Source organism: Ictalurus furcatus, chromosome 3 (genome assembly GCF_023375685.1).
Source record: "Ictalurus furcatus strain D&B chromosome 3, Billie_1.0, whole genome shotgun sequence".
NCBI classification, from domain to species: Eukaryota; Metazoa; Chordata; class Actinopteri; order Siluriformes; family Ictaluridae; genus Ictalurus; species Ictalurus furcatus.
In genome coordinates, this window is record NC_071257.1 from 36,034,259 (window position 1) to 36,059,258 (window position 25,000).

The window sequence follows — 25,000 nt, forward strand, 5'->3', positions numbered from 1 at the left end:
GAAGCTGAATGCTGGGTGCCAATATTTCTGCACAGGCTCACCATTGCAGCCTCGGTGAATACGGTTAATACCTGATTTTTTTTTGTTGCGTTATATATTAATATATTTAAAGCTGATGGTTTATTAATGCTGAGCTTTTCTTGTGTATTTATTATAACGGTAAGTAACGCAGCGGATTATTGGAGTTAGATTATTTATTATTTTGATTATTTTGATTTTTAATCTCATGTACACATTGTTTACGTGGTTTAATTTCTTATAAACGAGACCTGGGCCTCTGCAGATTTATTCCCTGTACAAATAAAGCAGCGATGGAACAAATCATTCAGGTTCATTTTGTTTATTTTTATGTTTTAATGGCGGCCGTTCCACACGGAGTTGCCGCTTTATTAGGTATAGAGATGTAATAAAGCAGCGGTGCAGAGAACAATAAGTGTGAAAATGTGTGTGTGTGTGTGTGTGTGTGTTTACCTGCAACATGAATACTATGGACATTATATATAACATATTTAAAGGTTCTTCACGTCCTAAAAGGTTTGATTCAGAACCCTTTCTGATAAGGAAACAGTCCGTTATTGTCTTCCAAACAGAACCTTCAAGGATTCCCGCAGCTGAAAGGGTTCTAGAGTTAGTGGAGAGACAGAAGGATACAGATGGAAGAAGAAAGGGCTTCAAAGAAAAAGGAGAGGAGGAGAGGCAAATTAGTTATAATGGAGTAGAAAGAGGAAAAAAGAGAAGAGAAAAGAAGAGAGGGTTCAGCAGGAAGGGAAGAACAGAGGAGGGGAAGAGAGCAGGACAGATTGAAAGAGATGAAATAAATGGAGAGATGAGAAGCAGAATAATCAGAAGTAAAGAAGACAAGAGAAAAGAAAAAGAAAAAGAGAGAAGAGCAAAGAAAAGAAGAGAGAGTTTGAATGAGAGGGAACAAAAGGAAAGAGGGGAAGAGAAAAGGAAATAAAATGAAGAGGGGGAAAAGCAGTGCTGTTAGGAAAGATGGAAGAAGGAAAAGAACGAAGAGAAGAGGAAGAATAGGAAGAACAGGAAGAACAGGAAGAACAGGAAGAGGAAAGACAGAGCGAGTATCTCAAAATCTCAACAAGTTCAAACCTGAAAGGAAAAACAAATAAAAAACTCTTACATTTATTACAATTATTACATTCAAATCTAAAAAAAAAACTGAATAATAAAAAATTTGAATCTAAAGAAATTCAAATAATTAAAAATTCAGCATCCAAATAAATAAAAATAATAACATCTATAAATAAATAAATAAATAAATAAATAAAAATTCAATTCAAACCTAAAAAAAAAAAAGTCTAACCTCAGTTTAGATGCTCTTACGTCATTAGGGTTTTATATCTAATGTTTCATCTCAACGTCAACTTCAGGACTGTAAGCTGTCATTTTTAAACGTATATAAAATATAAAAATATAAATATATTAAATACATAACAGAGAAAAATACAAATTCATTTTCAAATACTTTTAATACAGTGTGATTACAAAAGTGGTGTCATGATTAAAGCAGGAGAATTACAGCACATGCTGGTTTAATCACACACACACACACACACACACACACACACACACAGTCACACACACACCTCTGACCAGCTTCTACTGGGAAATAAAGAACACTGAGTGTGTTTGTGTGTTTAACTCCTCAGTGATTACGTCATGGTGTTTAAACACAGAGGAACAACAGCATGAAAAAAAAACACGCCACTGGAGTTAGTCATGAAAACAGTGTGTGTTGAGGCAGTGTGTATTAAAGCAGTGTGTGTTAGGTGTCAGCATTGAAGTGTTTTCAGCGTCGCCCGCGGCTCCGGTCTCGGCTCTTCTTTAACGCAATCCCACAATGCTCTGCTGTGCCCTGCGGCTCGCTTGATGTGGAGACTCGGATCAATAGTGTGATGGACAGAGCCGGTAGCTGCAGTGGCCAATCATTTTCCTCTGTGTGTGTGTGTGTGTGTGTGTGTGTGGAACTGCTCAGCATGAAAGCTAAAGGACAAAGGAGTGAAAAATGTGCCAACTCTTTTTTTTCTCTCTTTGTCTCTCAAAAAAAGTTAAATATAGTTTGCAGAAAATAAACCCTCACATATTTTCCTTTCTGTTTCTCTGACGCCGACTTCTCCTCGACTGAAAAACAAACAAACAAACAAACAAACACGTTTTAAAAACAATTCTATGCAAAGAAATACACGTCTAAACACGACGGCGTTACATATAACAGCGCTTTGCTTTTAAATCAGCTTGTAATGGCATTCTGTTTGTGTGCGTGTTTCACCACAGTGATGTTAGGAGAGACGCTAACAACTGCTTTTTCACAAGTAGCGTCTCTCTTATTAGGCTAATATAATAGCTTACTAGCTAGCTAGAGCTAGCTCACCTGATGACACTCGACAAGATACACTGAAGGTAACTGACTTTTATTAGGTCAGTATGGTGTGATAAATAAGTGTGCTCATGAGAATAATGCTCACCATGACGCTACCACCACCACGCTCCACGTCACTGCTTCACTGCGCAGATACCGTGCGGACATTTCCCACACGAAGAGTTTCTCCACACCTGTACTAATGCTCCAACACTAATGCTTCCGCAAACTTCAAGCAGGATTTCAAACAGAGTCTTTCCATTTAAAAAAAAACCAAACAAACCAGATTTAAAATCACTTTGTTGGATGTTCACAGTTTATGCGATTTAATTTTTAATATCCAAACCCTGACTGATATTTTTCCAGAACTTTGTCCCGGACTCGTTTTTGATCACATCTATTTACACCGGGATCGCGTGACATTTCTATTGTGTCTTCTGAGGCCACCCGACCCAATTTGGAATTTTACACCAACGGGGACGTGAATACTTATACAATCACAAATTTGATGTTTTTTTTTTTTTTTTTAAATTTCTAAACAATTTTGCAAACAGTATCGATCATCAATTTGTTCCTCCGTTTCAGTATCGCGGGTTATTTTGTGTAGATTTATAACATAAAATCCAAAATCTGTTTCAGTTCCAGGGATACTATCAGTTATTAATATCAATACTACCAAGTGTGGGAAAGTTTTTTTACGCACAGCACTGTAAAACATGGGAAATGAATACATTTATTTTGAGGGAAGGGGGGGGGGGGATTTTTGTCTAAAAATGTCTCAGTGTTTTAAAAAATAAAAACCCTAACAATAACCGAAAGACGAAAATGAAACTAACACGAATATTTTCTCCGTTTTATTTGTATAGACGTACGTACTCTCAGTGTATAATTCCACATAATGGCTGATAAACACTATTGAGAATATGTGGAAAAATAAAAACCCATCTCTTTAAAAAGTTTTGAAGGTGTGTGTATTTCTATAAGTGATTCTCTACAGGTTTTTTTTTTTTTTACACAAAGCATTTCTTAAATGAATGGATTCTGTGTTCAAATATAGCTAATAACTTGAATTAGCAATATCAGTGTAAGAACCATCCTTTGTCCAGAGTGTACGAGTGTGTGTGTGTGTGTGTGTGTGTATAAGCAAGTGCATCTGTAAATCACCTGGAAACCACACAGCAGATCCCCCAGTAGCCACTAAGCACTCGCACTATTTACTAGCTCTGCTGCGGCTCGTCCCCACAGACAGATCACGCCGCCGACAAACACATCAGCGTCCGAATGCCGCCGAGAAATACGCCGCTTATGAAATCGTAAATTCCGTCTCAAGTGCTAATTAGCGTTAAGAGCGCGGGCGATTTTATTTATCAACTTTGGCCACAATTAATAACGGTCGGCCTTGAGGCGGGACGCGCGCATCACGGCCGTAAAAACGTCTCCTCGTGGAGGGGAAGCGGAGGATCGTGGCAGGACCCGGCGGGAAAATAAGTAATTGTGGCCCGTAAAAATTTAATTGCTCTGAAATGCGTCCTAAATTACAGAGGCTTGTTTCTGGGCATTAAGAAGCACGATGCTGGGGCTTATTGTGAGAATGTAACACACACACACACACACACACACATATAACTCCTCTCAACCCCCACAGTTTATAATAAACATTACCCTAGCTTAAAGGAATAGTTCAGCAACATCAGCGTTTGGTGTTTTAGGAGCTAATGGCGTAAATGTCACCCAAAACCCCATGTGACGTCACACATACGTCCTGATGTGGTTTACACGAATAAACTTCACCCCCACACACACACACAGGCCACACCCCCTTAGGCCCCACCTCCTAAAGGACGGTGGAATTGTAGCGAACAGCTTGGAGGGACGAACTGGAGTGTGTAAATACACACCAGAGCTGCGGAGTTCTGGACTGTGATTGGTCAGAAGGTGTTGATTAATTCTCTAGAACAGCAGCTCGGACAGTAGCGCAGGTTTATATTAATGCTCTCATTCACAGGGACGTGTACGGCGGACGCTCCACGTGAACGGCTTTTTAAAAATTCTCGGCGTTGTTGTAAACAGAAATGTGCTGTACGTCAGAGGTAAAGCTGTGACTTGAAGTTTTCCGACGTCTTCAGGACAGAGGAGTTTACACTTCTTTGCGGTTTCCATGGTAACACGACGAGCTGCGTTGTGTTCTCTTGTCTTATTAACTCGAAGAGACAGAACAGAGAGAGACTGGTGAGGGAACGAGCGTTTATAGCTGCTATAATGCAAGTGAGAAAAGGAACTAAACGATTTCACAGATACGATACAATATGAAATGTAACTATAAATGGATAAAAAGCATTATATGTCGCTCTTTAATAAATGACAGATTGTAATTGTTGGTGAATTGCTGGGGCATGAGGGGAATAAAACACCTGGGGAACTGTGCTTCATCACACCACCCCGTTTGATAGGTGATGTATTCAGACTGCTGGGCTTTTAATACATATTCCAGAAGATAACATGTGGGAGGTGTGTGTGTGTGTGTGTGTGTGTGTGTGTGTGTGTGTGTGTGTGTGTATGACACAGGGACTCTTGGTGGTCTCAGTGCTAATTAGGCTTTATTGTGCTGCTCTGGCACTTTCTATGAGCTTGACAGCATTTGTGTGGGCAGTTCTCTCTCTCTCTCTCTCTCTCTCTCTCTCCCCCTGAGGCCTCTAACTAATAATAAGTGAAAGAGTCACTTTGGAGGTCATAAAGGTTGCCTGCTTCCTCTTTATCCTCCTGTCATTCCATGTGAAACAAACCATGCCATATTAGCATTAAACAGAGAGCTCTGTGGTCACATTAATCATCAGTGGATATCAAGCCCACCTCCACCAGATGGCCCACCTCCTCCAGGAGACCCTGTTTCACTAGATGGCCCACCTCCACCAGGAGACCCTGTTTCACTAGATGGCCCACCTCCTCCAGGAGACCCTGTTTCACTAGATGGCCCACCTCCACCAGGAGACCCTGTTTCACTAGATGGCCCACCTCCACCAGGAGACCCTGTTTCACTAGATGGCCCACCTCCACCAGGAGACCCTGTTTCACTAGATGGCCCACCTCCACCAGGAGACCGTTTCACTAGATGGCCCACCTCCACCAGGAGACCCTGTTTCACTAGATGGCTCACCTCCACCAGGAGACCCTGTTTCACTAGATGGCCCACCTCCACCAGGAGACCCTGTTTCACTAGATGGCCCACCTCCACCAGGAGACCCTGTTTCACTAGATGGCTCACCTCCACCAGGAGACCCATCTCCATCAGGATGTCTCACTTGCAAAAGAAATCCTAGCTACAGTAAGTGGTCCACCTCTATAACCTACCTCATCTCCAGGTAAAGGCCCAGTACCTATAGGATACCCAATTATAGCAGAAGGTGTAGCTCCATACAGCAGCTCAGTATCGTTAATATCAGGTTAATCTCTAACAGGAGGGTACTTCTCTAGGATATCCTTCCTCAACAACTCCAACAATTCAGCTCAGCTGGAATTATCCGAAAAAAACCAACTCCACTAGAAAGCTCAGCTCCAACAGGAGGTCCTGTTACACCTGGAGGCTCATTTCCACGTGAAACCCTGCTCCACCTGAAAGCCCATCTCCACTAGAAGGACCAGCTCCAAAAGAAAGCCCAACTCTACAAGAAGGCCCAGCTCCTCCAGAAAGTCATGTTCCACCAAGAGATCCAGCTCCACCAGGAGACCCAGCTCCACCAGAAAGTCCTGCTCGATTATAAGGTCCAGCTGTATAAGAAAGCCCTGGTCCACCAGGAGGCCCAGCTAAACCTGGAAGCCCTGCTCTATCTGTAGAAGGCTCCACCAAGAGGCCTAACTCCTTCATCAGATGACCCTGCACCACCAGAAAACCCAGCACCAAAAGTAGGCCTAGTTCCATAAGAAAGTCCAGCTCTACCATGATGTCCAGCTCCACCAGAAAGATCAGCTCCATCACGAGGCCCAGCTCCACCAGCATGAACCAGGAGGCCTGGCTTCATCAGAGGCCCTGCTCCACCACAACTATAAACCCACATGCTGACGAGTCTAATTTTAAATGTGTCCACGTCTAATCTTAGATTTTGCGTTACAGTTTTTAATTAACGCCTTATTAACGCTACATCATGATTAAGCATTTAGCAACTTTAGTGATGATCAGATCAATTACACATACTGACAGGAGGCCCACAAGCAGCAGGAGATGTGCCTCACACACACACACACACACACACACACACACACACACAAACTACAGCAGCAAAATTAGACAAACCAAGACAAACTCATCTCATTCCTCTTCTCCTCCTTTTGTAGTTTTTGACACGCTCGATGTCGGATGTGTGAAATGACCACCGGCGTTTCGTCGGACTTTGATCGATTTGCAGCCGACGCATTCGCAGTATGAGCTGCTCTACGCTTCCATGACACTTATTGTGTAGAATTACATCGCTGACATGTTCTGCGTTTTTGTAGCACACACGATGGAATAGCCGGTCGATGTTTGGATGATTTTTATTTCTGTAAGATCATAAAACTCTCCCGCTGACCATCTCACTTGCAATCGCTTGCATCACTCTGTAATATTAGTGAGAGAGAGAGAAGAGAGAGAGAGAGAGAGAGAGAGAGAGAGAGTGTGTGTGTGTGTGTGTGTTTGTGTAAAAAAAAAATGGAAGCATGGAAAATGGGAAAATGTACCAGCGAGCTTTAAATCTGTAATGTGTGTTTGGATATTTAACAAATAAAGAACGGACTGAATATTAGATGGGAATAAAGATTTTCAGTGTACGCTAATGACAGAAACACACTCCGTCGGTGGATCTGCGGCGGGGTTATGCTACAGAAGTCCAGCAGCTCTGAGGATTTAAAAAAATAAAACACATTGACTAGAGAAACCCTGGTTTGAAAATGTCTCTTGATTATATGTGTTCTGTAACATCGAAAATATGTCAAACACAATATTTGTAATAGTCTCAAAATGCGATGAATAATTCTGCTTCTGCGCGAACGCCGCTCATCTCTCGACTCTCGACAGCGAGCGGGTTTCATTTCGGATTCTGTGTTATAGCCTCTCTTTAATTAAACTCTGACGTTGAAGTATTTAGTAGGGTTAGAGATGTGCAGATCGATTAGAAATACATATATAGTCAATGTCGAATGGAAATACATCCAAATTAAACTAAAATTTAAATGTCAGCAGTGTTACACTTTATATAGATTAATGATAAAAAGCAAGATGTGAAACTCACATTTATAGAAAGGTCAAAAAGTATCAAGACACAAAGATGGTTATTAAACAGAGGAGAGATCAGTGCATAATACTGAAGACAGCCTTTTATAACTGCGTAAACACGTAGTCCTGAGAGGTTATACCTGCAGACCTAGATCGAGACTCAACTCCTCTAAAAAGCCCTGTTGAAAAGGTGGTCCAGATCCACCAGGATATTAATCTTCACTGGAAAGCCCAGCTCCACCACGAGGTCTCGCTCCACAAGAAAGCCCAGCACCCCAAGTAAGCCCAGCTCCACCAGAAAGCCCAGCTCCACCAGGAGGCCTAGGTCTACCAGGAGGCCTAGCACCACCAGAAAGCCCTGCTACATCAGAAATCCCTGCTCTACCAGAAATCCCTGCTCTACAGGAGAGCCCAGCTCCACCGGAAAGCCCTGCTACATCAGAAATCCCTGCTCTACCAGAAATCCCTGCTCTACCAGAGAGCCCAGCTCCACCAGAAAGCCCTGCTACATCAGAAATCCCTGCTCTACTGGAAATCTCTGCTCTACCAGAAATCCCTGCTGTACCGGAGAGCCCAGCTCCACCAGAAAGTCCTGCTCCACCAGCAAGCCTACATCCACCTGAAAGCCCAGCTCTACCAGAGAGCCCTGCTCCACCAGAAAGTCCTGCTCCACCAGCAAGCCTACATTCATCAGAAAGCCCAGTTCCACCAAAACGTCCAGCTCCACTAGAGAGCCCTGCACCACCAGAAAGCCCTGCTCTACCAGAAACCCTGCTCTACCGGAGAGCCTACATTCATCAGAAAGCCCAGTTCCACCAAAACGTCCAGCTCCACCAGAGAGCCCTGCACCACCTGAAAGTCCTGCTCCAAAAACTTTAGCTCAACAAGGAGATCCAACCAGAAATCCCTGTTTGAAAATGAAGGCAGTTCCACCAGGAGATTAATCTCCAACAGAAAGCCTGGCACCGACAGTAGGCTCTGCTCCACCTTTTGGAGTAATGCTACAGCACACGCACCAGCCGACCAGCTTGTGAAAGTATCATTAGCAGAGTAGCTTGAGTAGGTAGCTAGCTAGCTTTTCGTGTTATATCATATAAGTATTTTATTATGTAATCAAACCAGTACTCTGTGCTAAGCACTGTGTCAAAGAGATGACAGTAAGGTGTAGTGATGATGTCACGTGATCAAGTTTGCGATTGGCTGATCAGATTTAGCTTAAGCTCTGGCCCTCGGTGACACAGGAATGCCTGTCATGCTGCAAAATCAGTAAGTGTATCTCTTCCTGGATGAAGATTTATAGCATTTGACCTGCTGGAACATTTACCGCTAGAGTGCGTTGATGAGATGATTAGTGTGTTAGAGCAGAATGACTTTCAGGAATTTGAAAGCATCACATTGTCCTCCCTGATCTCCAGAACAAGCCCTGAGTATGCGTCAGATATCAGGAGTCGTTAGCTCAGATCACTTCTCCATGAAAACCATCTCAAACTTCTGCATTTGTTCTACACACACCCATTTTAAAAAGCACGTCTTCTCCCCCCACTAGTGATTACATCATTAACATTTTCGGTGGATTTGAAGTGAGGGGACCGGGAGACAAGGACCCCTGCTGTCAGCTGTCAAATTGACCAGATTACTCGTCCTTTTGAAGCTCGTCTGCTCAGAGATAAAGTGGAGCTTTAGCGGCGCTCAGTAGGGCACCGGCTTTGATTCCTCAGCTCTGTGACGATGCCTTGCAGGGGGTCTGTGTGTAACTAATCTCTAATCACGGATGAGTAGTGCTGGAGTGCCGTGTTGATCTTTTAAAGAACTCTTTTAAAGACAGAGCGAATCGGGTAATGGTGCACACGGGCTGTTATCTCTCCTCCTGAGATCTGAGCGCAGACAGAAGCCAGAATGTCGTCGCTGTATGAGACAGTGACTTTGTAATGCTGCATTTGTCCCAAAACACAAGGACTGACATCATCAGGAAAACAAAAGCTAGTTAGCGTTAGCGTTAACCTTACCAGCACATGAGTGTGAAACCAGTCACCGATGTAGCAGCATCAGTCTACAACCAGCATCATAATGTACTAGCACTGGACCTCATTTATTACACTGGATATGAATTCCAGTATTCCACTCCCAACTTTAGTTCCTAGCTGCAGTTAGCTCCTATTTACAGTTTGATGCGAGAAAATGAGAGCGTATAACTGTGGTTTCATCTTATCCTGTCATACACCACGACCTCTCCTTAAATGTGTACAGAGACATTATAGAGAAAAAGAACGCTTTAAAGGAAGTAGCAATGATTGTTGATGTCTCTGCATTGTATTTGGAGCTAGTACACTTAGCTTACTTTGCTAATCTAGTCTGATTAGCACATAGCATGTAAATCTGAAAGCCAATTTTCACACTGATGTATGTGTGTGTGTGTGTTTAATTCGCGTTAGCGTTGTACTGTATGTAGCTCTTACCGTTTCACATCTGAACGAAAAAAAAACTGAACAAAACGAAACACCGGACAGGCCACGAACACAAGAGGCAAGCTACAACTTTTTTCCGGTTAACGTGAACATGGGCTGCGTCCGAAATGGTGTTCTACCCTACTACACAGTAGGTGAAAAGCAGTACGCCAGAGGGGTAGCATGTCCGATTTCTCAGTATGCGAGAAACAGTAGGCGAGGAATACCCAGATGGCGTACTGCTTCCGGCGAGATTTTGCAGTATGCAACAGATGGACAGTCAAAAATCCCATAATGCAACGGGACTGGTGCGGACGAGCTCAGAATATAAAAATGGCGGAAGACAGCGCGTCGGCTCTTTTTAAGTATTAAACCTCGGTTAAACAAGATTTGTTTAACAATACCTGAATAAACTGTTAACTTGTTGAAGGTTTAAACAACAAAACAGAATTAACTAACAGTAACGAATTTACCTCAGCCTGTTAACCCCGCCCACATTCCTGATGGGCATTTTGCCGTCAGTGCGGTTGCTGTAATCTGGCGGTCCCTTTAAGATTTCAGTGTTTACGATCATGTGGAAGGTCACATGACTGTGCCAACATGGCGGACGTAGTATGTCCCGGATTGTAGTCGCAATACACACACATACTGATTAGTACGTACTGTTTCACTGATAGAGTTAGTCTCGATAGACAGAGTTAGTCTTACTGTGGTGCATCATGTGTTTTAGCTCCACCCACTTCCTGTACATTTGCATTGAAGATCCACTTGAAGAAATCGGCCTGTTCCTCCTCTGGCTGTAAGAGCAGAACAGACGATAAGCACCGCACGATGATCCTCGCTGTCAGGAGCAGGAATTTCATAAAGCTCGATCAAATTAGGAGAGACCCGGAGGAGATTAAGGGCGACTATCTCAAGGCTGCGTTTCTCCGATAAACGCACCTAAGGCGACCTTTTCTCAGGCACACAATTACCTCGCCGCGGGCTTCGCCGCTCAGCCTAGTTACATCAGGGGTTTAATTAGTATACAAATAAACCCCCCCACCCCCACCCCTTATCTGCCTCGCGCCCTAATTGGCCTGTCTTTACTGCTGCCTGATGTGTAGGAGAGCAGGACTCTGTAATTAGGGTGACCGGCTTCACCTTTCTCTCTCACATGCCCTAGCGCACTCAGGTCTCCTGGGGACGAGGCCCTGGAGCTTGAGATGGGAACTCTGCTCTGGTATTTTTGTTGCTGTACAAGCTGCAGACTTTTCAAGAACTGGGCCTCGGCTCCGTCCCGATTCGTTCCCCATGCGTCTGCCTCCTCCCCACCTTCTTCACACCAGCTAACGTCTATCGATTAGCCCTCGCCAACGCTCCAACAACTTAATATCGGGTGACAGCGCAGAGAGATCTCAGAGTAATTAGAGTTCAGGGCAGAGGATGAGAGCGAGGGAGGAGGGCGAGAACGGAGAGAACAATTAGACGCCTGTGTTATTAAACTTGATTCATCCTCACTTCTCTATCTCCTCTGGAAAGGTGCCGAGGGTTTTGGGCCACTGAGCACAGTGAATTGGAGCAGCCTGAAAACGATCGTCTACTCCACCACTGCTTCTGCTGCTTCTTCTTCTTCTTGTTCGCCTCCGGTCACGTTCCAGTGGCACGTTGTAATAACCAGAGAGAGAGAGAGAGCGAGAGAGCGAGAGAGAGAGAGAGAGAGAGAGAGAGCGAGAGAATAAACTTGACTTTAGTTGTTTTATTCAGTTGTTATAGTTGTTACAGTGTTACGACGTTATAATTATTCTGTAACTCCTCTGACAGCCTGCAAGGCATCGTCAACAGGCATTTTTGCTGTTGAGTTTTGGATGGTGATTGGTCAGAAGGTGTTGATTAATTTTCTATAACAGCAGCTCTGACCGTAGCGCAGCTGCAAATCACAGATTTATATTAACGAGCTCGTTATCATACGTTATCATCGTTCCTATAGTAACAGCTGATTCACGGAGACGTGTACGGCGGACGCACCGCGTAAACGGATTACAAAAATATCTCATGGAATTGTTGATACGTTGGAGACGTTTACGTGTGTAACATTCGTGACGGTCAGAGTTAAACGCTGCGGTTTGAAGTTTTCTAACATCTACAGGACAGAGGAGTTTACGCTTCTTTGCGGTTTCTGGGAGACACGACAAGAGTATGACGTGCATTCGTTAATAAATTACTGAATGTAATAGTTGGTAAGTTGCTGTGGTGTAAGAAGAATAAAACACACGGGGATACACTGTTATAGGAAAATAATCATATTCCAAATGATCAGTTCTTTCTTTCATTTTTTATTTAACATTTTCCTTTCTTACTTTGTTATTCACATGTTTTTATCTTTCCTTCTTTCATATTCAAGTTTGTTTGTTTCTCTTTCCCCATCACTGTACCTTTCTTGTGTGTTTGATGGCTGGAAGCTGTGAGCGAGTGTCAGGACTGACAGTATTCTCTCCTCTGTTCCTCCATCTCTCTTGTGGGAGAGAGAAAGACAAGAGAGAGCGAGAGAGAGAGAGAGAGAGAGAGAGAGAGGGTTAAGGAAAGTGTGAAATTAAAGATGGACGGATGAGGAAAGAGATCAGAAGTGAGATGACAGGTGAATGGAGGGACAAGAAAAAGACCAAAAAAAAAGGAAAGATGGTGGCTTTGAGCATACAGAGAGAAACACAAAGGAAGGATGTGTGTGTGTGTGTGTGTGTGTGTGTGTGTGTGTGTGTGTGTGTGTGTGTGTGTGTGAGAGAGAGAGAGAGAGAGAGAGAGAGAGAGAGAGTGTGAGTGTGTCTCTGGAGAACACATCTCTGACACAAGATCAATTCCCTCCATCTTTTTTTCTCGGATCCTGTTAACAAGCGTCTCACACACACACACACACACACACACACACACACACACACACACACAGTGTCAATCCCTCTAGATCACTTTGCATAAAGTTAAATTCTGCTCAAATTTACGGCATTACCTGGCCACGCCCCCTTTGCTCTGTTGACAGTTGCTCCACCAGCGACTTGCAGGCTGTTGATGATTTATGAATATTAATGACGTAATATCTTTAATATGACTTAAACATCTCATAATGTCTTCCAGGTTAGTTAGTAAGCTAAACTACTATAAATTTCTTTAAAACTACAAGCACATTCCTTTTTCTTTTTTACTTCCATAAGTGTTCCATATATGGAGTGAAATCACACCCACATTCATATTCAGATATACATCTGAAGACACGCCCACTCAGAACTGTTATCATTTACATATTCACGCTAAAAGACACGCCTCCTTTAAAGAGTGTTCCTATTCTCTAAGAAGTGTGCTAGTAAGTGTGTAGATCTGCGGCAGAGGCAGAGCTTGTAGCTTGTAGCCGGGTATCGGAGTCGTAAACACGTGTCGAGCAGGGCTAATCAGAACCGTAACGCAGTTTGAGGACGAGGACATGTTGTTCTGGACTCTGACTGAGGTTTGAGATGTAATTCAGTGAGACCGCAGCTCCCAAACTGTCAAACTGAAAACATACGGCACGTCTGCTTTCGCTTTGCATCGCAGCCTCGAGTCGTAACAATAACACTGTGCTTTATGCAAAACACACACAGGCTTCCCTCTGCATGTATGTGTGTGTGTGTGTGTGTGTGTGTGTGTGTGTGTGTGTATCTGAATTGCATAAACTTTCTCACTTTGACGGCTTAATCATAATCATAATCCTAACCGGCTTGAGTTTTCCAGAGGTTCCTACTTGACTATGTGGAATCATGTTAAAAACAAACGTGACTAAAACCATGGCAACCACAGCCTTCCACAGTCAGCGGGCTTTTACATATTGGTCACACATTCCTGGTTATTGTCTACTAAAGACATTCTGTCTTATCCTGTGCAGCATCGAGTAGGAAAAACGTTCGAATGTGGCCTAGCTAATAACTAGCTATGATTGGGATCATTTTGGTGCAGAGATTTAAGCTCTGCTGTAATGTGATCACCGATTACGTAAAGATAAAACGTTTACGTTACAACATTCATAACACCACACGTACTGTAGTAACCGGTTCACTCGGCTTCATTTAGTAAAGTTAAGAGTGTGTTCATTTTTTACATAGCTCAAACGAAACAAATCAAATCCTGTCGTGTTTATGAAATCGTAGCTCATTTTCTTCGTACTACTACTTCGCACGTATGTTGATAATCAGCCATAAATACCAAGTGTGTTCACAGCAAGGAGAAACAAAAATGAGAAAAATGGCAGTGAAAAAGCGCCTCCTGAGCACGGTATGCTCTAAATCTTCCAGTAATGCAGCTCAGCCATTGCAGCTCTTCCTCCTTTTATAGGGTGCCATTATTTAAGCCCTGATTGAACAGCTAGTCGTATTTGTCTACATTTATGGAAGTGAGTGATTTAAACTTGACAGCGTAACCCGTATATAAACTCGCAGTAACTCAGTGACACTTATACAGAACGATATGAAGCCAATCAAGCGATGTTCACATTACTGCGTCTCCTTATATGGAAATTCAGGAAGTAAAATCTGGAATTAAATTTAGCATACAAAGGCATTTTTTTCCCCCCCCGAACTGGATTGTCATGAACACCACATTTCTCATGTAAATGCTCCTGTGAACGATTTACAAATTCATTTGTTTGTATAATGAGGCTGTAATCCTATTGGCTGGAAAATCCCAATATCGTGTTCCTGATCTGGGTTTTAACTAAAGCACAAACCCAAACCTCGTGTCAGTGTGGAAAGCGGACTCGTTGATCCGATTACACGTGACAGGAGGACCTGAGAAGAAGAGACCACCCTCTGAAGTCCATCCTTTCATCCTGCATTTCCACATTTGCAAACAATCCCAGCGAAGTTGTGTTTATCTCGTCGCACGCTGTCTGCTTTCTCAGACGCGGCCAGTCCGACGAGGTCACAAAAAAGCATGTGATGAGCAGTGACAGCTCTCGTTCTGGCTCTGGTTAGTCTTGTTAGGTCTAAACGAGACCAGAGCTGGACAAGGGCAACTCGAACAGTACTTTGTGACCCGGAGCTCACGTCTTTGATGGGATTATTAAGGAGTCTTTGACCGAAAATGTCGTCACGGACATTACAGATCATTACCTTCCCTCATTCTGTCATCCCTCCATAATTCACTCCCACTTGGAGCGGCGGAGAGGACATGCTGTCCAGATGAGCCGAACGTCCCTCATTAGCGTGGCAAGTTTGCTTTGGATCACTCAACGACGCTTTAGAAAGCACGCAGAAGAGGAAATATGCAGACTTGTTGTCCTGAACCCTTATTCAGCAATTCATTTTAAATTCTCAGTAAAAGAGCACTGAGTGCTGGGAACGGACTTTAAGGCTCTATTACCCTCAGTGTCCTTGTAGAGATTACAGCAATGTTGTTGGACACAACGTCACTACATGATGACACGTAATTTTGTTTTTAGTTGTGTCTGTGCATCTTTTTTTAGCTAGCTGGAGCTATCCTCCTGCTACTTTACAAACTAGGGATATAACTGTGTTTTAAACAGATACAGACACAGATATGAGAAGGAGGCACATCACCGAGCGATAGTTTCAGTTAGCCGACTAGCTGGTTTATATTTTAGGTACTATAACTACTCATTTAAATTTGTTAGAAAATATTGTGGGCAGATTTAAAAAAAACAAACAAACAAACAGTAGCTAGCTAATAAATGCTAACCTGATAGGATTTCTGCTAAGTGTAATTAAATGTATAATGTTCCTTAAAGTATTGTACCAACACTTCTGAGGTAAATGTTGGTGATCCGGATGGTTCTATATCTTTACAATCTGTATAAAAGTGTTAATAGCTACATCCTAGCTTATAAACTAGCTTAAAAGCATTTCCTGGTTGTCTAGCAGCAGTGTTCTCGCAACTTTAACTGTGTAAGAATGTGATTCATTTCCTAGTATTCACAAACATAAAGTCCTGTTTATAGCAATTTTAAAAGTATTGAACTGTAAAAAAAAAACAACAACAAAAAAACAAAACAGTGAGAGTTTGGAATAGCAATAGTTTAACATTGTATCGTGGGTATTTCTCTTCATTTCTGAACGAGACCTGAAACAGATCCTGTACTGGTTCTCAGGGTTCTGTGTTTAGTTCCATCAGTCAGCTGGTCCAAAGTAAAGATACAGATGCAGAAATGATAATCGAAAGGGAAATAAAGAACAAACACAGAACAAACAGCAAACATGAGATTACAGTATAAGGAGAAAGTGATCGGAGATGGACGGATCTCGTTTTTTCCCCTCTCCGAAACATCTGCCCATTTTCCCCGGCGAGGTTGTGTTGCCGAGTTACTGCAGGTGTTCTTTACGTGGTTGTCGTTTGGCAACTAGCTGCGATGTCACGTCCGTGTCATCCGTGACCTCATAGTGACCTCCACTGAGAGAGACCTTGGAGAGAATCATGCGCTGAATACACACATACACCCCCCCACCCCACCCGTACAGACACACACACACACACACACACACACACACACACACACAAGGACGCTGCTGGAGGCCAGGACACGTTCTCATCAGCCCTGCCAGTCATCGGGAAAACACACACACACACACACACACACACACACACACACACACACACGGCGGCAGAAAATGATTTCCATTCGTATACAGCTTGATAAATAAGGGGCAATGTTATTATATTAATGTGTGCACTTTAAATTCTCCTCACTAACCCTGCAACACTATTTAGCCTGCTAGCTAATTCTCTATGAGTTAGCTAACTAGTTATGTTAGTCGCTGTATTGTTATAAGACCCATAAAGTAATGCTTTGTTAAAATATATATATATGTATATATATATATATGTTTTCCTAAGGCCCTATATTTACAAGAGTGCTGTTTTCAGGATCCTATGATCTGAGGGTACTGTCTTCCTAGCGTGCTATATTCCCAGGGTTCTATAATTTAAGGTCACATGTTCTCAGGGTCACTTGGTTTCAGGTCTTGTGGTTGCAGAGTGCTATGTTTCCAGATTCCTATTTCACCACCATTCAAGGTTCCCACAACCCTTTATACGCCGAGTCCTATGTTTCCATGACCCTATATTTCCAGGACTTGATATTTCCTGGACTCTATGTTTCCAGTGCCCTGTATTTTCACTACACTGTATTTGAAGTACCCTATATTATTAGTACTCCATATTTCCAGCATCCTATATTTCCAGGACTCTGTAAGGCCTCTACATTTCCAGGAGGCTGTATTTTTAGGACTTCATGGAAAAATGCATGCAGTTTGTCTGACCGTTACAAAGTGCTGACACTGGAGACTCCTTCCATAAATGTTAAATAAGCATCTCCTTATAGAAAACCTCATGATATCAGTGATTACACACATCCACCGTACAAGTCCTTATGAATGAGCTATAACTATGAGAAACAGTAACTTGTGTAAAATGAAACGAAACATTTCTGACCGATCAGATTTGAGAATTCAGTGATGTGGTATAAAAGTTTATAGCCTCCAATTCAGCATGGTCTAAACTGCATGTGTAAATCCACACACACTCAATTCTGTTGCAGTCAGGAGATTGCGGTCATCTGCTTGTGATTATTTTCAATCGGATATACCACAGATTCCTTAAAGGACATTTCTCCGTGCAAATGAGAACGTGTGTGATTAGGGCAAGCCGTGTGTGTGTGTGTGTGTGTGTGTGTGTAATGGTGAATGACTCGCAGCAGAGCTGCATTTGCGCATGAATAACAAAAGCAGGAGGAAATCACGGAGGTCTAACCGCTCTCACATGTTCAATAACACGCACGGCATCAATCATAATCCTTAGCACTGTTCTGTACTTGTGGCCCACAACATTACCCACGATCCTCTGGGGCTGTGCGTGAGAGAGGTCATGCTTCATGAGCTGACACGCAAACAGCAAAACGGCTTACATTACATTTACCGTCTGGCAGTGTGCACTACTTAGCAATACATTGGCCCAAAAATTTCACCAAAAAAGGTAAACCTTTACCACCAGCAGTGTGTGTGTGTGTGTTTGTGTGTGTGTGCTAAGTGGTACAAACCACCATGAATGAGACCTTACACTCACTTCAGTGTCCACACTCCAACTCTCCAAATCGATGTTCAAAAAATATCTTACAGCACGGTTTAGCTAGCAAGACCTGCTGTCTAATAATGAACTTACAGTTAACTAGCACATTTCCTGTGTTCCTTTTTTTTTTTTTACTTCATATAAACCATAATTTAGTGTAATTTAGCTAGCTAGCAATAGATGATGTCTCAACTAGGTTAATGGCCATATTAGCACAGTACAAGTGTGCTGCCTTCATCTTATACAAGCAATATCCGAATAGTTCAAGTTAGCTAGCAATAGTTGTGCCTTCTTATAGAGCATATTAGCATAGGTCAAGTTAGCTGGCTAGCAACATCTGTTTTTCAAATATGTTTATCTATTAATTTTATTTATTCGTTTAAAAGGGATATTGGAAGATCAGAAAAATCCTACATTTCATCTGCACACTCTTGACAGGTGATAAAGGTTACAGGCCCTATTAGCATACTTATACTTAACTAGCTAGCAACACCCATGTTGCCTGAACTAGGTTTATTTATTTCTTGTTTAAAGGAGAAATTTATTATTTACTGTTCCAGAATTAGCTGAAAGTCATCTACAATTCTAATTAGGTGATATAGGCCACATGCTGTATTCATATAGTTTCAGTTTGCTAGCTAGCTAGCAACATCCATATCATCTTGATTTAGTTATAGGTCCTGCTAGCATTGTTTGAGTTAGCTGGCTAGAAACATACACAATGCCTTGACTAGGTGACGGGTCATATTACCACCATTTGAATTAGCTAGATAGTAACGTCTGTGTTATCTTGATGTGGTTATAGCCTGTAGTAGCACAGTTTGAGTTAGCTAGCTAGCAACATCTGTGCTGTCTTAACTAGGTTATAGGCTAAAATGGCACAGTTTGAGTTAGCTAGCTAGCAACAGCTACATTTTCCCCACAAAACTCAGGCCTGATCTTTTTTCTGGTACATGGTGCACTCATGCTAATTACTTCATATCACAGAGATAAACGGAGGCATGACCTAGTTTTCAAGGAAATACAGTATTTGATGTAAAAATGTTTTATACTGAACAGTTTGCTTTATGTCTGAGTGCAGGAAAGAAAATCCTGTAAACGATGTAGCCCTGAGTGAAAGCTCATGTTACAGCTGACCTACACTCTGTGTGTGTGTGTGTGTATGTGTGTGTGTGTGTGTGTGTGTGTATGTGACGGGTTTGATTAAAGCTTAGGGAATCGGTGTCACAGCGGGTTCAGTCGTCCACGTCCGTGTCTTTCACCTCTGACACACAGCAGCAGTGACTGCATGTTTACCGAGCGTGTTGTTTGTTCCAAGTTTGCTCACAGAAGCCATATTCTGACAGTATCAGTTTATCACTATGACGTGTGTAATTAAATATCAGTGTGTCTCCTCTGTGAGAAAACTGAGAGATCTACACTAACCCTGAAGGAAGGAGGAGTTTCTCTCGAGGTTATCGAGGGACTAGCGATCGGCGTGAGCAGTAAAATCAAAACAAAAACATCTCATTTTTATTTAAAATGATCGTGACTCCGACGTCTGTCTGCCTCGCAGAACGAACCATTGAGCCAGGGGTGCCAATAGTTTTTTTTTTGTTTTAAAAAAAGCAACAATACAATTCAATTCAGATTAATTTGTATAGCTCTTTTAATAATGGACATTGTCACAAAGCAGCTTCACATATATATATAAATTCCAGATATAAATTTGAAATGTATAAATTTTCTTCCTGATGAGCAGCCAGAGGCGACGGGGGTGAGGAAAAACTCCCCGAGACCACATGAGGAAGAAACATTGAGAGGAACCAGACTCAAAAGGGAACCTGTGCTGATCTGGGTGACATTTCTTTATATTATGAAATTGATGCTGATGAATATTTAACAACTTTTTATCTGATTGTTCCGTCTCAATTACGGCACTGAGAGGAACTTCAACAACCGTCATGTTTATTCATGTGTTTGGTTTTTTTTTTTACGTATTTTATGATACATAAACAAAGATCCAGATAACGATGGACGTCCCAGTAGATTTCATCTGACGTTACGCTGAAATTAGAATGACCTTCTAGGAATGTTATAAATGTTGCAGTTGACTTTTATGTGTTTATCTAAGTTTTAAACATTTTTAATGCTATATAATAGCAGGAAGATTTTTACTTGGAATGCTAAGATTAGGGGAATAATAATAATAATAATAATAATAATAATAATAATAATAATTCCTTATATTTATATTGCACTTTTCTAGGCACTCACAGTGCTTTACATATGTCGTAGTGCACAGCCGTAGTGCACCAGAACTCCCACCACACACCAGCTGTTAGTGGAGAGGAGAGAGTGATGTAGCCAATTCAGAGATGGAGATTATTATGGGGCCATGATAGAAAGGGACCAATGGGGGAATTTGGGCAGGACCCCGGGGGTATACCCCTACTCTTTACGATAAGTGTCCTGGGATTTTTAACGACCACGGTGCGTCAGGACCTCGGTTTAACGTCTCATCTGAAAGACACTGCTGTTTTTACAGTAAAGTGTCCCAGTCACTGGGGCATTAGGCCCCATACAGACCTCAGGGTGAGCACCCCCTGCTGGCCTCACTAATACCACTTCCAGCAGCAACCTTAGGAGGTCTCCCATCCAGGTACTCAGTGGGTCAATCCAGACTCAACCCTGCTTATCTTCAGTGGGAAAGCAGGCAAGAACTGCAGGGTGATATGGCTCAGGCATACACTCTGGTCTTGATTCAATTCGATTCGCTTCACAATTCAATTAAATTCATTTTGATTCTCAGAATATTTTGAACAATATTTTGATGAAGAGAAAATTATGACTGAAAAGACTTCTTTTTTATTGCTGAAAAAACAGCGTGGATTTTTGTCTGTATAAAAATAAATACATCAAATATCGCTATGAAACAGAGGTTTAATATTGTAAACAAAGTGCACCAACCACATCTTACACACACGAATTCTACAAAAAATCTGATTGAATAAATAAAGTCTGTGACCGAGGGAGGGGAAAATGATCGATTGAAACACAATGAGCTCAGCAGCAGCGTCTGAAGCATCATTTTAAGCAGAAAAAGAGCTCCAAAGTTGGCTGAAATGCCCGGTTTCTGTGGTCTTGTTCTCGGGCTCTCTAGATCACAGTGGTGTGGGACTGGTGTCATTTGAAAGCTACCGAAGAGCGCTCAGTTTGAATCTAACCATATAACCTCTATTGCGTGTCGGTTGCTGTGATCTGGAGCTATCAGTCCCTTCACAAGTCCAGCTGCTTCCCAGTAACGCCACAGGCCCTCCATGCAAGAATGCGTTCACATGACCTGTGTACTCTCTGAATATTTGAACTCTATGGGTTGCGCAGATTGGGACCTCCGTGTTCAAACAGTGCAAGTGCATTAGATGCATAATTAATAAAATGCTGATTTCCGCCGTATGAATCGCACATTTCAACCATGCACATTGTGACGATTTTACATAGCTATGCATCGTTACACTCCTAGTTTTCAAAACTCCGCGGGAAAAAACTGGATGCTAAAAATAATGTCCTTTAACTATCTGCTGCCATGCGTCCTGTGTGTAAGTGTTCCTCTGGAGATTGCGCTGTAACACATGAAGACATAAACAGAGTGCTGGAGGACTCAGGCTGGAAGATCACAAAATGCCACAAACACATGCTTTAAAATAAACTCCATTATTCTGAAGCGCGTGTTTGTGGCGCGTTATGATTTTCCAGCCTGAGATTTGACCTCAGTGTTGCAAAGTGCTCGTTAGCCAACGGAATAGTGAAAGTGAGAAGGAAATTCATCCTGTGTGTGTGTGTTTTTTTTCCTGTGGGTGGAGGATCAATAAATGGCAAGTCCATCTGCCAAACTCTTCCCTTATGTGCATGTTTTTTTTTAAATCCCCGTCCCCACGTGGCCTTTAATTGAGTCGAGACGGAGAACAAAGCGTCCGAGGGGTGCATTGTGTTTGTGTGTGTGTGTGTGTGTGTGTGTGTGTGTGTGTGTGGAGCTGGCCTCACCTGTGTGATATGTGTGTGTGTGTGTGTGTGTTGTTGTCTGTCTGGCATTATTGGCAGCGCTCCTCTCCACTCACACACCCGAGGCGTCCCTGGTGGCCTTTGTCACAGAAGAAAGAGAATGATCGATATCCCGGCTAAACTCCCGGTTCAAAGCCCGATGGCGCAGGGTTTCGCGCAGGGGCTCGACACTTCATAATGAATTTTCTTTCATTCCGCTCGAGTTTTTAAAACATCAAACAATAAATCGGCCTGGGCGCGGTGAAATATTTAGATCTATTGACTGTGGCTGAAAAATGTAGAGGGCCCAAAACTCTGGTGGTTTGATGTTGATCCATTCTGAGCACTTTAATCCACTCGAGTGTTTCCTTTCATCTGCCTGGGCTTTCTGCAAAAAGAGGGAAAAAGGCCGCGAGTAGTTCTCAGACACGCAAGAAAAGTCTGTTTTAGAAAAAAGAAAAGAAAAGAAAAAAAAGTGAAGTGCGCGCTTCAGCCGCGGGCCCTAAAGTCATCTACGGAGAAGTGTACTTTTCTAATTGTGGAGCTCGGACCGAGTGCTGATGCAACGTGTACTCACACACACACACACACACACACACACACACACACAATGTGAAATGCTAAAAATTACATCACACACTCAAAGTTTGCTGACCACAATAAAGATATTGGCAAAGTTTTATCACACACACACACACACACACACACACACACACACATACATACATACAGTGCTGTGTCTTTCAAATGGTCTGTCATAAAGATGACATGGCCGAAGATCAAGCACCACCTCGTCTCCTGATCGAGCGTCCTGTAGTGCGCACTACTTAGCGATGTTCTGTCCCGTGTTTACACCCAAATCCCCGATCTGTCTTCTCTTCATCTTGCTCACGATCAATATAAACAATCCTGATGAAAAAAATAAAAAAAAATACAGGATCCTCCACATGGAGGTGTGTATGTGTGTGTGTGTGTGTGTGTGTGTGTGTGTGTGTGGATTCTGAAAAATATCCCATTGAACTCCCATATAGACCTGAATAAGAACCCGAATGGGTCCCCATTAAAAAATCCTGTAGAAGTGGTCCTGCAGGATGTTAATGTCTCGTCCTATAAGACAATTCCTGTAGGAGTCTTATAGGAATGGATGCAAAATAGAAACTTTATTTAGAATCCGTGAGGATTTTTTGACAAGGCTTCTATAAGTCTGCGTGGTGAAGCATCGTTTTACGTTGTTCCCATTTTCAGTAAAATGATAAAAGTGCTTTATTTTGACCCGAACTGAAGAGAAAGGGTTAAACTCATTCACCTTTCATAACCTCTGTCTCACAATCGTCTCCGTTACTCTTCTTCCTCTTCCTGTGGAGAAATCTGACGTTCTCGGATGTCAGAGTCTTGCTGAGCTGAGGCGTGGAGCTGACCTCTCGCCAAAGCTCGCACGTGTGGAGCCGTAATAAATCGCCGCGCTCTCTCCACGTGCACGTGGCAGCCATGACGGTCCGGTGTGACAGTAAACATCTGTTCGGTGATTCATATGATTTGAGATGTGAGGTGACACGGACGCACATCTGCCTTCACCGCCCTGTACCCCATACACATCACCCCAGATCCACCCTTTACCTATGCTTTAGCACTGAAGTCATTCTTCGGCGTGTCCCATGGAGTCCAGCCTGCTCAGATATATGATCTGGAATAATATTAAAATATACATTAACCCTATGAGTTTATGGGACCCTGTGTACATGTTAAATAAGTCTTGATAATTAACGGGATGAAAATCATATATATCGTTGCTATGATAAATATAAATAACCAACATAACAATACAAGTTAATGACATCACAGTAACATCATAATAACATGATAATGTGTCTAATTATTGTCAATAAATTATCAGAACTAATTGTAATTCAATTTAAGCTAATTAACTTTAAGTCACTTTGAGATCATTGCACATTTTCTTTTAAATTAAGGTTTTAATTCATTTCAATTTAAAATAACAATTGATGTATTTTGCGCATTGGTTTATTTGTTGTATGTGTTATTTGTATTTATAAATAAAGCTTTGATAAAATTGTGTTTTAAGATGAATTTGATCTATTTGAGTGCTTAAAGGAATTAAAACCAAACCATAACTAGATTTCACACAACGAGTCAAGATATCACAAAGAGACACAGCACTGTTTAAACGTTTAAACCATTCATTTTGTAATTAATCTAATAAATGTATATACTGTCAAAAGATATTAGAGAATATAGTGTTAATATATACAGTATATAGGAACTGCTTGCTATCATATGCAAGGTATGTAAAAGGTATTTTATTTCATTTACACGAACATGGACAGCTTTTACAAATTTTTTATTATTTTGATGATAATTTCACGTCAACACTAAGGCCAGATGCACTGATTTCTTTCTTTCAGTGTTTTGGCTATAATTTGATGTGTTCTTTGTATCTCGACAGGAAGCTTTATAAACTCATAATAATTTAAGATGTAAGAGATTATTGTCATCGTCTCGGACAATATTACAGGACTGATCCAAACAGTGGAAAATCTTTCCATTCTTCCACACGTAACTCACACCCCATCATCTTAATCTGATTAAATCAGAGTTATAATTACAGAGATTCAGTTTATAATGATTCAGTTTTAGTCATTAACACAACATATTGCAGCATCATTTTCCCTCCATCCAGTCGGTGTTAAGCATTTATTTTTTTTGTTTTATTTCAGTTTCTAAAAAGGTATTTTGGTCCGCTGTAACACACACACCTGTAGCTCAGCTTCATTGAAATGTACTGAAGTAATGGAGTATTTTTCACATGTATGTCTT

At 42.0% G+C, this 25,000-nt stretch overlaps 1 protein-coding gene across 1 annotated transcript; it reads left to right on the top strand.

Moving 5' to 3' along the window:
• Positions 1-7,674: 7,674 nt before the first annotated feature.
• On the top strand, positions 7,675-8,585 carry LOC128605755 (uncharacterized). Its single transcript, XM_053621469.1, has 2 exons — positions 7,675-7,700; positions 7,853-8,585. The coding sequence occupies exons 1-2, from the start codon at positions 7,675-7,677 to the stop codon at positions 8,499-8,501; spliced, it is 675 nt and encodes a 224-aa protein (XP_053477444.1). The 3' UTR covers positions 8,502-8,585.
• Positions 8,586-25,000: the final 16,415 nt, after the last annotated feature.